This window comes from Gossypium hirsutum, chromosome A03, assembly GCF_007990345.1.
Source record: "Gossypium hirsutum isolate 1008001.06 chromosome A03, Gossypium_hirsutum_v2.1, whole genome shotgun sequence".
NCBI lineage: Eukaryota > Viridiplantae > Streptophyta > Magnoliopsida > Malvales > Malvaceae > Gossypium > Gossypium hirsutum.
This window is the reverse complement of record NC_053426.1, coordinates 113608414-113622443: the sequence shown is the minus strand read 5'-3', so window position 1 is coordinate 113622443 and position 14030 is coordinate 113608414. Positions and strand designations below refer to the sequence as shown.

General features: G+C 33.5%; 3 protein-coding genes and 1 pseudogene across 3 annotated transcripts; 2 read left to right on the top strand and 2 right to left on the bottom strand.

The window, feature by feature from the left end:
- The first annotated feature begins 450 nt into the window (after window positions 1-450).
- LOC107938483 (50S ribosomal protein L7/L12) lies at window positions 451-2936 on the top strand. Its single transcript, XM_016871653.2, has 2 exons — window positions 451-1252; window positions 2414-2936. The coding sequence occupies exon 1, from the start codon at window positions 597-599 to the stop codon at window positions 1239-1241; it is 645 nt and encodes a 214-aa protein (XP_016727142.1). The 5' UTR covers window positions 451-596; the 3' UTR covers window positions 1242-1252; window positions 2414-2936.
- Window positions 2937-5074: 2138 nt separating this feature from the next.
- LOC107938516 (UPF0481 protein At3g47200-like) lies at window positions 5075-6969 on the bottom strand (annotated as a pseudogene).
- Window positions 6970-8443: 1474 nt separating this feature from the next.
- On the bottom strand, window positions 8444-10061 carry LOC107938489 (UPF0481 protein At3g47200). The gene has a single exon (XM_016871663.2). It carries the CDS (start codon window positions 9963-9965, stop codon window positions 8469-8471), a length of 1497 nt encoding a protein of 498 aa, XP_016727152.2. The 5' UTR covers window positions 9966-10061; the 3' UTR covers window positions 8444-8468.
- A 2548-nt stretch (window positions 10062-12609) lies between these two features.
- LOC107938519 (uncharacterized) lies at window positions 12610-13430 on the top strand. Its single transcript, XM_016871697.2, has one exon. It carries the CDS (start codon window positions 12752-12754, stop codon window positions 13211-13213), a length of 462 nt encoding a protein of 153 aa, XP_016727186.1. The 5' UTR covers window positions 12610-12751; the 3' UTR covers window positions 13214-13430.
- Window positions 13431-14030: the final 600 nt, after the last annotated feature.

Below are 14030 nucleotides of genomic sequence, written 5' to 3'. Positions count from 1 at the left end.
ATATTATTACAAATTGTTATAATCATTATCTAATAAATAAACTGTTTTACCAAACGAAATGTCAGTGGTTTAACTTGCTAGGTGCACGGCTATTTGTATTTATGTTTCATGATTAATAACTTTAAAAAAAAAAAGATCCTAATATTTGAACGGAAATGTTTGCAATGGCAATAACTTAAAAACAATTTCAATCAAGAGGTTTGGTATTGAGGGTGAGCCTGGATCGATGATTGAACTTGAAGGGGTGGTTCCATCCTAAAACAAAATTAATACTATACTAATATCCTTGCGAATCAGCTAGGCTTATTATTTTCTTTGAACGAGCTTGTTGGGTTGGCAACGCATGACATCGCTTTGGTCTTTTAAAATTAAAACCGGCAAGCAGGCGCTCCTTTTTCTTTGGAGGGCCTAAAGATAAAAGCCCAAATTCCAAACACTGTGAGTCAAGCTGCTGCTTCTGCATAGATTTTTATATTTACTGTTGGTCATCACCACTATTACGGTCGATTAACCTGAAACTGAAAGAGGCGCAAAACCCCTCTCTCTCTCTCTAGGGTTTTATTCCCGATCCTGCATCATTTTAGTTGCTGAAAGAAATGAGCTTGCTTTTAAGATTAAGGCATCATTTATCTAATGGGTTTTACTGCAGATCTCAGATTGTCACTCTCAATGCTTTTGGCTCTTCAATCAGGAATTTTAACCAGCCTGCAAAGCTAGAACAAGACGAAGAGGACGAAGAAGTTGAGATTGATCAACGAAGACTCCCAGCTGACTATGATCCTTCTAATTTTGATCCCACCGAACACCGCAGTCCCCCAACTGAGCGTGTCTGGAGACTCGTTGATGAAATTTCTGGCCTTACTTTGTCTGAAATTTCCGAGTTAGGCTCTATTATAATGAAGAAGCGAGGAATGATTGAGCCGCCGACTGTGGGAGTCATGAAGGCTGGTGCTGCTGCCGGCCTGGCAATGAAGACGGCTGGTGGCGGGGCGGCAGCTGCGGCAAAGGAAGAGAAAAAGCCAGATAAGACTGTTTTTGAATTGAAGTTGGAGTCATATGAAGCTGCTTCGAAGATTAAAGTAATAAAGGAGGTTAGGAGTTTTACTGATTTGGGTCTCAAGGAAGCTAAGGACTTGGTTGAGAAGACGCCGTCTGTCTTGAAGAAGGGTGTCTCCAAGGAAGAAGGTGAACAAATAATTGAGAAGATGAAGGCTCTTGGTGCCAAAGTTGTTTTGGAATGAACATTTGACAGGTATTTTTGGTTTATACCAGACCATGTATTCTTGCTGATACTTAACCTTTGCTTAATTGCTTGTTCATCTTTACATTACCAGCTTAAGTTTTAACTTGGAATTAATTATTGCCCAAATTTTACTCTCTTATCAAAGTTGGAACGGAAAATTACTCCATCCTGTTACCATGTTTTTCTATTAAGAATAATAGTCCAAAATTATTATTATTATTATCATTATTATGATGCCTAATTGCTTTGAGAATGCCAACTAGCCTAGATGTTATATCCCTCTACAATTGTAATGTAATACCGGTTTCTCTTCTGTGCATCTCGGATGGTGCAATGAAAGAAAACACTTCGAGCATTCTCAAATTCTGAAACTTGGATTTGGGTTATGTTGATAGTCCAGGAAGGTCTAGGCAGAAGATTAGAATTTAGAAACTAGCCCTTGTATCACATCACATAACCATGTTATTGAAACTTGGATTGGGTTAGAGTGTTCCTTCTCCATTTGCAAGAAATTTAGAGAAAAGGGAACTTCATTCAGTTAAAATTAAAATTTAAAAGACGCCATACCAGAAAAGAAATGAAACATAAATAATAAATATATCCACTTCCTAGGAGCAGGGTTTTATTCTCAATTTAATCTAATGCTCCCTTTCTGTTGTTGTATGTTTTCCTCTGTATGCTTTACTCAGTCCAAACACACAAGACTACATTAACCTATTTGTTTAAAATACTCATATATATACATGGCAGGCACTAACGGTGCTCAGATTATGAATTCAAAGTGATTTTATATTAAATTCTTTTGGCTGAAAGAATTATTTGATTTGATGAATGGAAGAATAGGAACCAAATCCAATTAATATGCAGTTGTCCATTTTTGCAATCCATTATTTTGGTAAGCTAAGAGCAGCGATGATTGTCCAGTACTGTACAAAACTGCGCTTGGTCTGTCCTCTTAGTTATGAAAGTAATGTCATATAAAAAATGTACGTTTGTACTTAGTTGAGAAAGTAGTTTTGTTTTTTGATTTCTGTTATCATGAATTTGTAATATGTGATGCCTTGAATGTTTAATGCATTTATTTTTTACCAAAAAAAGGAAGTATCGATGTCTGAGATGCCTCACATTGGTGAAAAGTAATGAGACTCCATATTTATTTGTTATAAACAGTCGATGGCATCTCCATCTCTAATGCTACCACCAGGCCGGCTCAGCAGTGACTCCAATGCCACTTTCGCAAACTTCTCGAGACGGTTTGACTGCCATAGCGGTTGTCCTGACAAATGAGGTCAAGGGTCAGAAGATCTCACAGAACTATGTTTTCGATCCCAACTTCTTTTACGAGGAGGGGGGTAATATTATTAACTATCATAAGAATGTGTCAACAAAATCATTTAGGCACCAGTTAAACCAGAGTCTGGGTTTATCCAAGTAACAAAATATTACAAACCTTTGATGTAACAATAGCATTGCTCTTGACATGCTCAACACACAGCCAGGCAGATTCTGCATCACGAAGCTCGTCATTGGAATCCTGGAGATGCCATCGACTGTTTGCAACAAATAGAATTATGGGGACATGTGAATAAGATACAGGGTGGGTAGACAATAGTTTCAATTATTTTGAATATGAGTACATGTGAACAAGATACTAGTTATCTGTCGTAATATAATGCTTTTAATTCTTTTGTTAAGTTGATTTTCAACTTCAACCTTGTATATTTTGAATAGATTCAGTGGTAATATTGTTGACCATTCTAAAAAGTCATAGGGAATGGACCACAAATATATGTATTAGTTCCATGATGTCTAATTTTCTGTTGGCACTAAATTTTTAATATTTGTTTGTTTCGAAAAATTAAAGGGATCGAGAAAACTGTTGGACACAAGTTTTTCAATTCTCCTTTTGAAGATATGGTCTAATCTTTTGTGTCACATCGAACTTGAACTTTCAATGGTTAATTTGCTTCTCTCACCTATTATGGTAGTATACATGGATTCGTTAAATGATGAAGTAAATATAGATCATCATGACTTGATAAATGGAACCAACTAAATTTAAATTACGAAAGAGACCAAAATTTCCATTTTCAAATGTATCCAATGTTAAAATGAAATTAAGTTCTGCCTAAAAGATGATATAACAAAAGTCTCATTCAAATCCAAATAAAATCAAAATCAAGTCAATAATAATTTGAAAGTTCCCATTACTTCAACTTCTATCGAATTACCGTCACCTATGTAGATGTATCTTTCACCATCATTTAGTTTTTGGTAGTTTTAACAACCTTGCATAGGCACACTTATGTAAGTTGTTGCTTCGAAATCTATCCACCAAGTGTGTTTAGGTATAACGTCAAATTAATCATAAAACAAACAAAATCAAATGGTGCACCTTTCACACCACAAGAGAAACAACCATCATTAATTGAATCATTTTGTTGTTTCTTTTGTAGTGTCGTAACCGAACTTTTTTTTTTTGCCTACCACATTGAAGTTAGATTTGTTAAGAGAGTATCAAATTTAGCCTTTTCCTTCTTGACAAGTCCTTTTTCAAATACTGACAATAAAAATATGTCAAACAATAAATCTTTTTTTGGGTCGATTTATTATTCATGATTTATTATTCATATGTAAAATCGAATAATTTTTACATATTTATTACAATAGTTGCACATGTAATTTCTGTTAAATATTAACCTTCATTTTAAACTGATCAATATTAACACGGCTTAAATTACATGCACATAACTTTTTCTATTTTAAATTAAAATAATTTTAACAATAGATGTCAGTTTGGCAACTTATTATTTCAACTAAGTTATATTAAAAATATATAAAAATATACCAAAATTTAAATTTAATATTTCCATAATAGTTAAAGATCAGAACTAAAATTTTTTATTAGAGTATAGTTTCCGAAATAACCTAAAAAAAGGTTATCTAAATGACGCAATAAAAAAAAAACTCAAAATCTTATTCTTCGACTGAACTTGATATATATTAAATATTAAAAACCAAATATAAGATTCGAAGCTTAGAGTCAAAGGCCAAAAATTATAGCCATTATCAAATAAAATAATTACAAAAAGATTGATAATATACCTATTGAATTCATTCGTGAAACTTTAGTTCTAAATGACGACATTAGAAAATTGATTATCTTATTAAATATTCGGTAGAGTTGGATATAATTGACATGCCATAGTATAAATTGAGTATAGGTTACTTTGACTGCATGTCAATGAGCATTGGACGCATTTTTTTCCAGACGTTCCGATGAGTGTTGGGCATAATTTTTACTTCAATTAACCAATGAGCGCTAGGCGCAATCTATTTGCTTCGAACGTTTTGACGAGGCATTGAGTACCAAATTGATGTGTCGATTAGAATCTTGGTATTCGTTTCCAAATTAAGTTAATAAAGATATAAAATATAAATTGAAAAAATCGTATACAAATTAGATTAAAATGATGAAATGAAGAATTAATCTAAATAAGATGATAAATTAGAAAATATTTATTTTTTATATTTTAGAGAAAAAGGAACAAAGAAAACTAGAATGTAATAATACGTTTGACCGAAAGGGAGTGAGCTAAACAAATGGAATCAACAAAATGGACAAAGGATTAAATAGCTATTTGTTATGGCTTCTCCAATAGGATCTAGCTCCCATTCACTCTCAAACTTCAAAACTATATTTAATAAACATATTAAACTAATGGAACAAAATAAATCAAAACTATATTTAATAAACATACTAAACTAATGGAACAAAATAAATAAACATACTTACCCATTTATTATAATATGACAATCAATTCTATTAACTTAAGAGAGAGAAAAATAGGAAAATTATTGACATGATACAATATCAACAATAGTAGAACATAAATCAAACCGAATACATCCAAATTATATCCTCATACTCATTTCTTATTTTGAAAGAAAACAAATGACTGAGAGGTAGAAGTAGGCAATGAATTAGGTCATGATAAAAAGGTCTGTTAAGATTCTTCGGATCTTCTACAAATGCAAATCCCGTTTGAATTAGTGAGACATAAACAACTATAATAGCTCCAAGGGTAGAGATGCCTACCACCCAACTTCTGAAATAATGGTGTACCAACCCCGCTCTAAACCAAGCATAGGAGCCATTGCAATAAGTGTTCATATCGTGTACCACTTTGCATAAATAAGACTCCCTACCATCCCTTGCTATTTCCTTGCACAGTCCATTCACAAGTTTTGCCACTTCTTTGTTGCTACCTAAACAATGGTGAAGAATCCCCTTGTGGTGAAGAAGTCCCACATCTTCAGCTGAGTTAATCAAACCATCGAAAAAGAACAAAAACGATGTCACATAAGGTTTGCACTTGGGATGGCATTGTTCATAGGCCACCATGTTTCGAAACAGGGTTCCCTTGTGATCATCGATGTAGAGAGGAGGGACTTTTAGCCACCTCTCCTGGGATCTTACATCTAGTGGAGAACAATTAACAGCTTTCTCAATCACGACACCAGCTTCCATTAGCTCCGTTATGGACCGCACCATGTCAATCCCCTCTTCTGCTGCATTGTTCGAATCGCTCGTCTTGCTAGTATTTAGTCCTTGTGATAAGTTTTTAGGGAATGGGAGGATACTTTGCCTGAAAAGGTCAAGAAAGTGCAACGTGTTCTGACTTCCTTGTGCATTCACGGCCCTCACATCCCCTTGAGACTGCAATAGAGGATTGAAAAAACAAAGGGCAAGCTGTTCCAAGCATGCGCTTGATTCTTCTGATCTTTTGGTCAGCTCAAACAGTTTCTGCAGAACAAAAAAGAGGAAGCTGGTTTTCAAGCATGATCAAATCCCGACGAAGAGTAGGCAGCATCCACCTTTGAACAGAGGGAGCACAGTGAAAGTTGTTGTGCTTCAACTCTCTCAAGAGCTCCACAATGAAGCAGCCATCAACCAGCATCATCCTAACAAATTTATCCTTACTATGTTGCTCAGCATTGTCCCAGTAGCACCTACGAGCATCCTGCTCCAAATCTTCCATGGCTTTCATCGCTGGGTGTAGTTCCACCCCATTAGGCTGTTTTGGACGAAAGAGGCGGTGAAAGAATTTCCATTTCAGCTCTTCCATTGCTATTAACCTTTCCTGTCCAAGATGGTAAGGACCGATTGAGATGATAGTAGGAGCATAGGCGTCGGGTTGCACCTCACGCATGTTAACGGGGACCCTGTATATGCACGCATTTTCTCTGTCATTGGGAACAATAACTGCCAACTCCTCCTTCAATGTGGCTTTCCACTTTGATAAATGTTGTTGATTCAAAGCTTTGGCAGTGTCATGAAAGGTTCTGCTTGACTTGTGCAAAAGCAACCTTGTAAGGGAGCAGTTTCTCATTTCCAGATGAAACTACAAGTAGACCAAGCGAAAATATGAAGATGTTACAAGAAAAAAAAGCGACTGAGTCACCTAGGAGAAAATTGATAAGTTATAAGGAAGAATAGTTCAACTCTTTTTGTTGTAAAATGCAAATATTGTTGTAACTTGGTAACATGGAGTGTACCCAAGCAGAGTTGATAGATTAGTGGATAGATAACACACAAGTCTTGAATTGCAAATATGTTCTTTAAGTTAGGGATGAGAAATAGTTAGGGAGGAGGGAAAGGTTTTGGAAGGATGTTTTGAATAGGTTTTGAAAGAAATTTGGGAGTTCTTAATGTTTTTGTTGTTTTTGCATTTATTGTTGACTGTTGTTTTTGCATTTATTGTTGACCGTTGAGGGCTGATGGCCTGATGCTTGATTGTTTTCTACCACCTATTTGTTTTCTATATTATAAGATTTTATTTTTTATTTTTTTTGGGCTTGTGAATTCCTATTTGATTTTTATTGAATTTGGGGTTTATTTTAATTTTTATTTGGTCTCTAGAATTTTTGCTGTTGCCCATTTTTTATATCCAATCCAACAACCGACTTCTAAAGGCCCTTAAACCAACCTACAACTAAAAATATCAATTTAAAATTATTTTATATATTTATTAGAGTTAAAATGTGATTTTGTATATATTGATTTGTATCTTGATAGTTCTCAAAAGGATAATTTTATCATAATTAATTTAACATTTTATAAATCTTGGGAGACTAAAGCAATAAATTTTCAATTTTTTTGGAGGTTAGGGCACTAATTGGTTCTCTCTTTTCACTTTTTATCGTTCTAATTGCTCAAATTTGATTCCCACAATGCGAGTTGTATTCATATTTATTTTGGATTTAATCTTACTATGTGTGAGTTATCTTTTTGGACTTTTGAAAATTTAAGGGTGCAATGCTCTTTTGCACATTTAAACTCTCACTTGAATTCACACTTCAAATATATATTTTTTGAGAATATAAATTTGAATTTCATTTATTATATAAATTGTAAAAACGAAATGGATACATATAGATAAATTAGTTGAGTTTGAAATTAAAAAATTTCTAAAAAAATTCAAATAATCATAAATATAATATAATCATAGTATTTTAAAAATCTAAATTTAATCTCATTCTCAAAGCCTGAATTTTATATTGTCAATCAGCTGTGAATTGTGACCCCTATATGCTATTTGAGGATACCTTTTTTGGCACCTAAAATAGAAAATACTTATTGAACAAGAGATGATGTTGAGTTGGAACTTTTTTCTATATTATCTAAAATAATCATTATTTTAATCATATTTTTATTGGGTGATCGGGTAATAATGAATTATGGTGTGTTATTATTTTTTAAAAAATAAATAAATTATAGATTATGCAATAAATTTAAATTTTTCATGTTAGTGATATTTATTTATTTTTGTATTATATTATTAATAATATAAATAATGAATTGCTTATATTTCTAAATATAATTTTATATTTCTTATATATACATAAAAATAAAGCATGTCAGTGAAGAGATAGCTATTTGTTATGGCTTCTCCAATAGTGGATCTAGCTCCCATTCACTCTCAAACTTAAAAACTATCTTCAATAAACATATTAAACTAATGGAATATAATTACTATTTTAGTATACTTGAAAACTATCTTCAATAAATAAATAAAACTAATGGAACAAAATAAATAAACATAAGTACCCATTTATTATAATATGACAATTAATGTGATTAACTTAAGAGAGAGAAAAGTAAAAAAAAAAAGTTATTGTACATTTGAGACATGATACATTAACAACAATAGTAGAACTTACATCAAATTGAATACATCCAAATTTTATTCTCATTCTCATCATTTATTTTGAAAGAAAATAAATGACTAAGAGGTAGAAGTAGGCAATGAATTAGGTCGTGATGAAATGGTCTGTTAAGATTCTTCGGATCTTCTACAAATACAAAACCCGTTTGAATTAGTGAGAGATAAACAACTATAATAGCTCCAAGGGTGGAGATGCCTACCACCCAACTTCTGAAATAATGGTGTACCAACCCCGCTCTAAACCAAGCATAGGAGCCATTGCAATAAGTGTTCATATCGTGTACTACTTTGCATAAATAAGACTCCCTACCATCCATTGCTATTTCCTTGCACAGTCCATTCACAAGTTTTGCCACTTCTTTGTTGCTACCTAAACAATGGTGAAGAACCCCTTTGTGGTGAAGAAATCCCACATCTTCAGCTGAGTTAATCAAACCATCGAAAAAGAACAAATACGATGTCACATAAGGTTTGCACTTGGGATGGCATTGTTCATAGGCCACCATGTTTCGAAACAGGGTTCCCTTGTGATCATCGATGTAGAGAGGAGGGACTTTTAGCCACCTCCCCTCGGAGCTTACATCTAGTGGAGGACAATTAACAGCTTTCTCAATCACGACACCAGCTTCCATTAGCTCCGTCATGGACCGCACCATGTCAATCCCCTCTTCTGCTGCATTGCTCGAATCGCTCGTCTTGCTAGTTTTTAGTCCTTGTGATAAGTTTATAGGAAATGGGAGGATACTTTGCCTGAAAAGGTCAAGAAAGTGCAACGTGTTCTGAATTCCTTGTGCATTCACGGCCCGCACATCCCCTTGAGACTGCAATAGAGGATTGAAAAAACAAAGGGCAAGCTGTTCCAAGCAAGTGCTTGATTCTTCTGATCTTTTGGTCAGCTCAAACAATTTCTGCAAAACAAAAAGAGGAAGCTGGTTTTCAAGCATGATCAGATCCCGACGAAGAGTAGGCAGCATCCACCTTTGAACAGAGGGAGCATACTGAAAGTTGTTGTGCTTCAACTCTCTCAAGAGCTCCACAATGAAGCAGCCATCAACCAGCATCATCCTAACAAATTTATCCTTACTATGTTGCTCAGCATTGTCCCAGTAGCACCTACGAGCATCCTGCTCCAAATCTTCCATGGCTTTCATCGCTGGGTGTAGTTCCACCCCATTAGGCTGTTTTGGACGAAAGAGGCGGTGAAAGAATTTCCATTTCAGCTCTTCCATTGCTTGTAACCTTTCCTGTCCAAGATGGTAAGGACCGATTGAGATGATAGTGGGAGCATAGGCGTCGGGTTGCACCTCACGCATGTTAACGGGGACCCTGTATATGCACGCATTTTCTCTGTCATTGGGAACATTAATTGCCAACTCCTCCTTCAATGTGGCTTTCCACTTTGATAAATGTTGTTGATTCAAAGCTTTGGCAGTGTCATGAAAGGTTCTGCTTGACTTGTGCAAAAGCAACCTTGTAAGGGAGCAGTTTCTCATTTCCAGATGTGAAGATGTAACAAGAAAAAGAGTAACTGAGTCACTTAGGAGAAAATTGATAAGTTATAAGGAAGAATAGTTCAACTCTTAAACAGTAAGGTTAAGTTGTCTATTAATTGAATCTATCCTCAACAAGTGTACTTTTTATAAATATATTTTTGTTAAAAATAATTACTTATCGCAAGTAACTATATATTATTAATTTGTAACTCCGTGGATAACAAATAATTATATGGAGGGAGAATCTGGGACCGTTTCCAGCAGTAGTTGTTTTTGCATGAAATTCCTTGGGAAATAGAAAAACCCTAAACCTACTACTATGCATGGAAACTATAAACAAACAAATCCTATAGTAATATATCCTCATGAAAACTGAAGCGCTCTTTTCTTTTCGGCCAAAACCAAACTTTCATTCAAACGCCATCTGCATCCTTCACTTCAAATTGATGGATAAATAATCTAATATGACAGACAAATCCTAAAATGTTATTTTAGTGGTCGGTTTAGTTGTTCTATATTCATCAATTCAAAGCTTTGACCCTAGCTCTCGAACTTTGGGCCTAAAACTATACAAATATTAAACTAAACTCGGGCAAAGATTATGAAAAACGGCAACAAAAATTTTATTTTTATTTTTATTTTTATATAACAATAAAAAAACCTCCTAGTTCTCAGTAGTCAGTCCTTACCCCAAAGCTCGAGGTGGTGAATACTAACATTTTTTTTCTTTGTTTCCTGGGAAAACCATCCCACTAGATCCACCTGTGAAACCGCGTGGAAACTGACACAACCCTAATAATATATTGTGAATGCAAATTTAAAAATTAGTTGCAAAGAGCATGTTGTACGCACATGATACAGACTCTGAGAAAGAGGTGCATATTTGTATATACTAATGCAGTAAATCAGGAATGGATCCACCACATGATGAATAATAATATAGAAAAACGGGACTGCTTTAAATTTCAAAGTCACCTCATACATATATCATCATTTGACTGACTGAGTCAAATTAATATTTAGGCTGTATTCACCTGAATTATATCTATTTTCTTCTTATTTTGGTATTTAATTTTTTTTTCATATCTAAATTATAATTTCGTTACATTTTTAGTTCCTGTCGTTTACGGTGTTTAAAAAAGTAACCAATCAAAACACGTTATGTCCTTGTTAATTGCAGATATGGACAATGACGTGACTGTTGACCACATTGATTGTGAGTTGACCATGTTGACAAAATAAAAAATTATAAACAATTGTGAAAATATTATTAAAAATCATAAAAAATATTTTTAAATACATAAAATTGTAAAATATATTTAATTATTAAAAATATTAAAATTGTTATTAAATGTTGTTAAAAATATTTTAAAATTATAAAAAAAGTTATAAAAAATATCAAATTGAGAAAATTATTAAAAAATGAAAATAATTATTTAAAATTTTTAAACCGGTGGCATTTAATTGATAATTTCATAATTTTTTAATAATTTTTATAATTTTTTATTAAATCAAATATTGTTATTGTTTTAAGACCCTGAATGTCAAAATAGTAATGCCAGAATAAATCAAGAAATGAAAAAAGATGACAACATAAAAAATCTCATTGTATTTACAAATTTTTAATAATCATTTATGGTTATTACAAATTTTAGAATTTGTAGATAAAATTGAAGAAGAAGAAGAATTATTTGATTTGTTAATTATTTACAAATTTTTAATAATCATTTATGGTTTTTAATGATTTTAAAAAAGTTTTAAATAATTTTTTTATTTTAATAAATTTTTACAATTTAAAAAAAAATTAAAATTTTTCGGTATGCGGTCAACCATCACGTCATTGTCTACATCAGCAATTAATGAAGACACGTGACGTGTTATGATTGGTTGTTATTTTTTGTTAACACCACTAATGCAGGGGCCAAAAAGTATAATGAAACTTTAGTTCAGGTATCAAGATAAAAATAAAGGTTTAAGTATTAATATGGAAAATGAGTATAATTTACGGGGCAAACCCTTATATTTATAATAATTTATATACCTATCAAGCATGCAGTGAAAAAAGGAAATTCCCCTTGTTAATTGTTTTCAGTCACCCACCGGCCACTGCCCGCCCTTCAATCATTCGCTCATGTTATTTCAGACTCCCCACGGAATCTTTCTTTCGCATATTATTTGTAATAAGGATTTATGTCTCAAGGATTTATACATGAATAAATTAATTATAATATTACATGTTTTGGTATAAATGAGGTGGAAACTGCAATGATTAAATTATTAATTAATCTTAAAGGATTTGAAATTTTTTTAGAAAATACCTAAATTATTCATAACTTATTAGTGACTGATATATGATAATTTGAAAAAACAGAAAATCCTAACTAGTTGGTATCTCCAGTACCATGACTCTCTCTGTATATATCACAGACGTGCTTTGCATGTGTACAGCACCTCTTGTTTGAAGCAAGTCTAGCTCTAAAATTTGCTTAAACTCCACCTTCTCTCGAGCGGTTTCTTTTTTTCTTTTTTTAACTAGTTGTGGTCAGTTCACGTGAATGATGAAATATCAAAACTGTAAAGAAACCAGATCACATTTGGCTCCTTTAGTTATTTTGGCTTTGCATGAGATTTATCTACGTTAAAAATTAGGTACCAATTTCATTTTAATATATATCTGTAACAGAAACCACCACGCCCATCTCCACTCTCTCCCTAGGACCGTGATTGCACTTCCCTTCTCCTCTCTCTCTCTATATTATGTTTCAAGTATATATCCAATAATCCATATGAACCCCTCACTCTCACCACCTTTTGTTTATTTCATAAAATCCTCAAAACCCAACAAGCTAGAAAGAGAAAGGATGGCACAAATATGGCTTCTTTGGTGCCCCAAAAACAGCTGCACCACCAAAAGCGGGGGTGCCACGGGTAGGAGCAGCTTCAGCAGTAAAACGTCAGGGGTCAAAAATGGGTGTTGTTGCAGTAGAGTTCTAGTAAAGATTTTGAGGAAGGTGAAGAAACAGAGCAAAGAGATGGTACGCAGTGCAGGAGCAAGTAGGCAAAGTTCATTCCAGTGTCGGTATGACCCCTTGAGCTATTCTCTAAACTTCGATAGAAGCGGATGTGGGAGCGCTGTAGATGATGATGTTTACTATCAGATGTATGCTTTCTCTTCAAGGTTTGCGGCCAACCCGAGAAGAACCCCTCTTGCTGCTTCTCATACTCAATCTGCTATTGCTTCTACTTAATAATAATTTTTATTTTCTTTTGTTTTATAATCATCATTGTTATTATTAGTTCAATATTGTTCATGATCAAAGGGATAGCGATTACAAAGTTGCATCTAATTAATGCGTTAGTTTTAATTAATGTACCAGTAAGGTGATGCTATGGACTGGAGTTTGTATGAAATGAAATCTTTAGTTTCCACTAATTAAAAACCTGATACCGATGGATCAACTTCTCCTTGCTTTGCGCTTGCACATTAATTATGGTCAACTTTGATTATGAGAGACATTAGAAAAGATGCTTATATTATATTATATTGTATGTAAAAGGAGTCAGTATAGTAGATGATCGAAACAAATTGCAATGTATATATGTTTATTAGTAAAAAAAATGATGGAGCAGTTTGGGTTGGAATGATTTCAAAAGTGAACACGCAGATTCCATTCCATTGCATTTTAGACAGTAGCCGGTGAGATTAAATTCTTTATCCCCAAGATCTCTTCATGGAATTAGCAATGCATGCATCATGAGAATTATATTAATGGTTTCCTTTGGAAATGCGGGCAGGCATCCATGTGCAATGCAGAGCGCAGCCACCTAATTTATTAAACACCACTCCAACGGCTGAATATTCATTTTCTTAATTACCACAGACAAAATTCCATGATTGACGCTCATTCTTTCTAGTTACCACTAACCAATGAATTTTTTAACTAATTATTATTAAAGAATGGAAAAGGAAGCAATTCCCAATTTGAATTTGAACCATTTTTCCATGCTTTACCCAACAACATTTTCTTTCTAATTCCCGCAAGCAAGAAATCAGTCCACAAAATA

What these genes read in the sequence shown, in the direction of transcription:
- LOC107938483 (XM_016871653.2), top strand. Translation starts at nt 597, where the DNA reads ATGAGCTTGCTTTTAAGATTAAGGCATCATTTATCTAATGGGTTTTAC.
- LOC107938489 (XM_016871663.2), bottom strand. Translation starts at nt 9,965, where the DNA reads ATGAGAAACTGCTCCCTTACAAGGTTGCTTTTGCACAAGTCAAGCAGA.
- LOC107938519 (XM_016871697.2), top strand. Translation starts at nt 12,752, where the DNA reads ATGAACCCCTCACTCTCACCACCTTTTGTTTATTTCATAAAATCCTCA.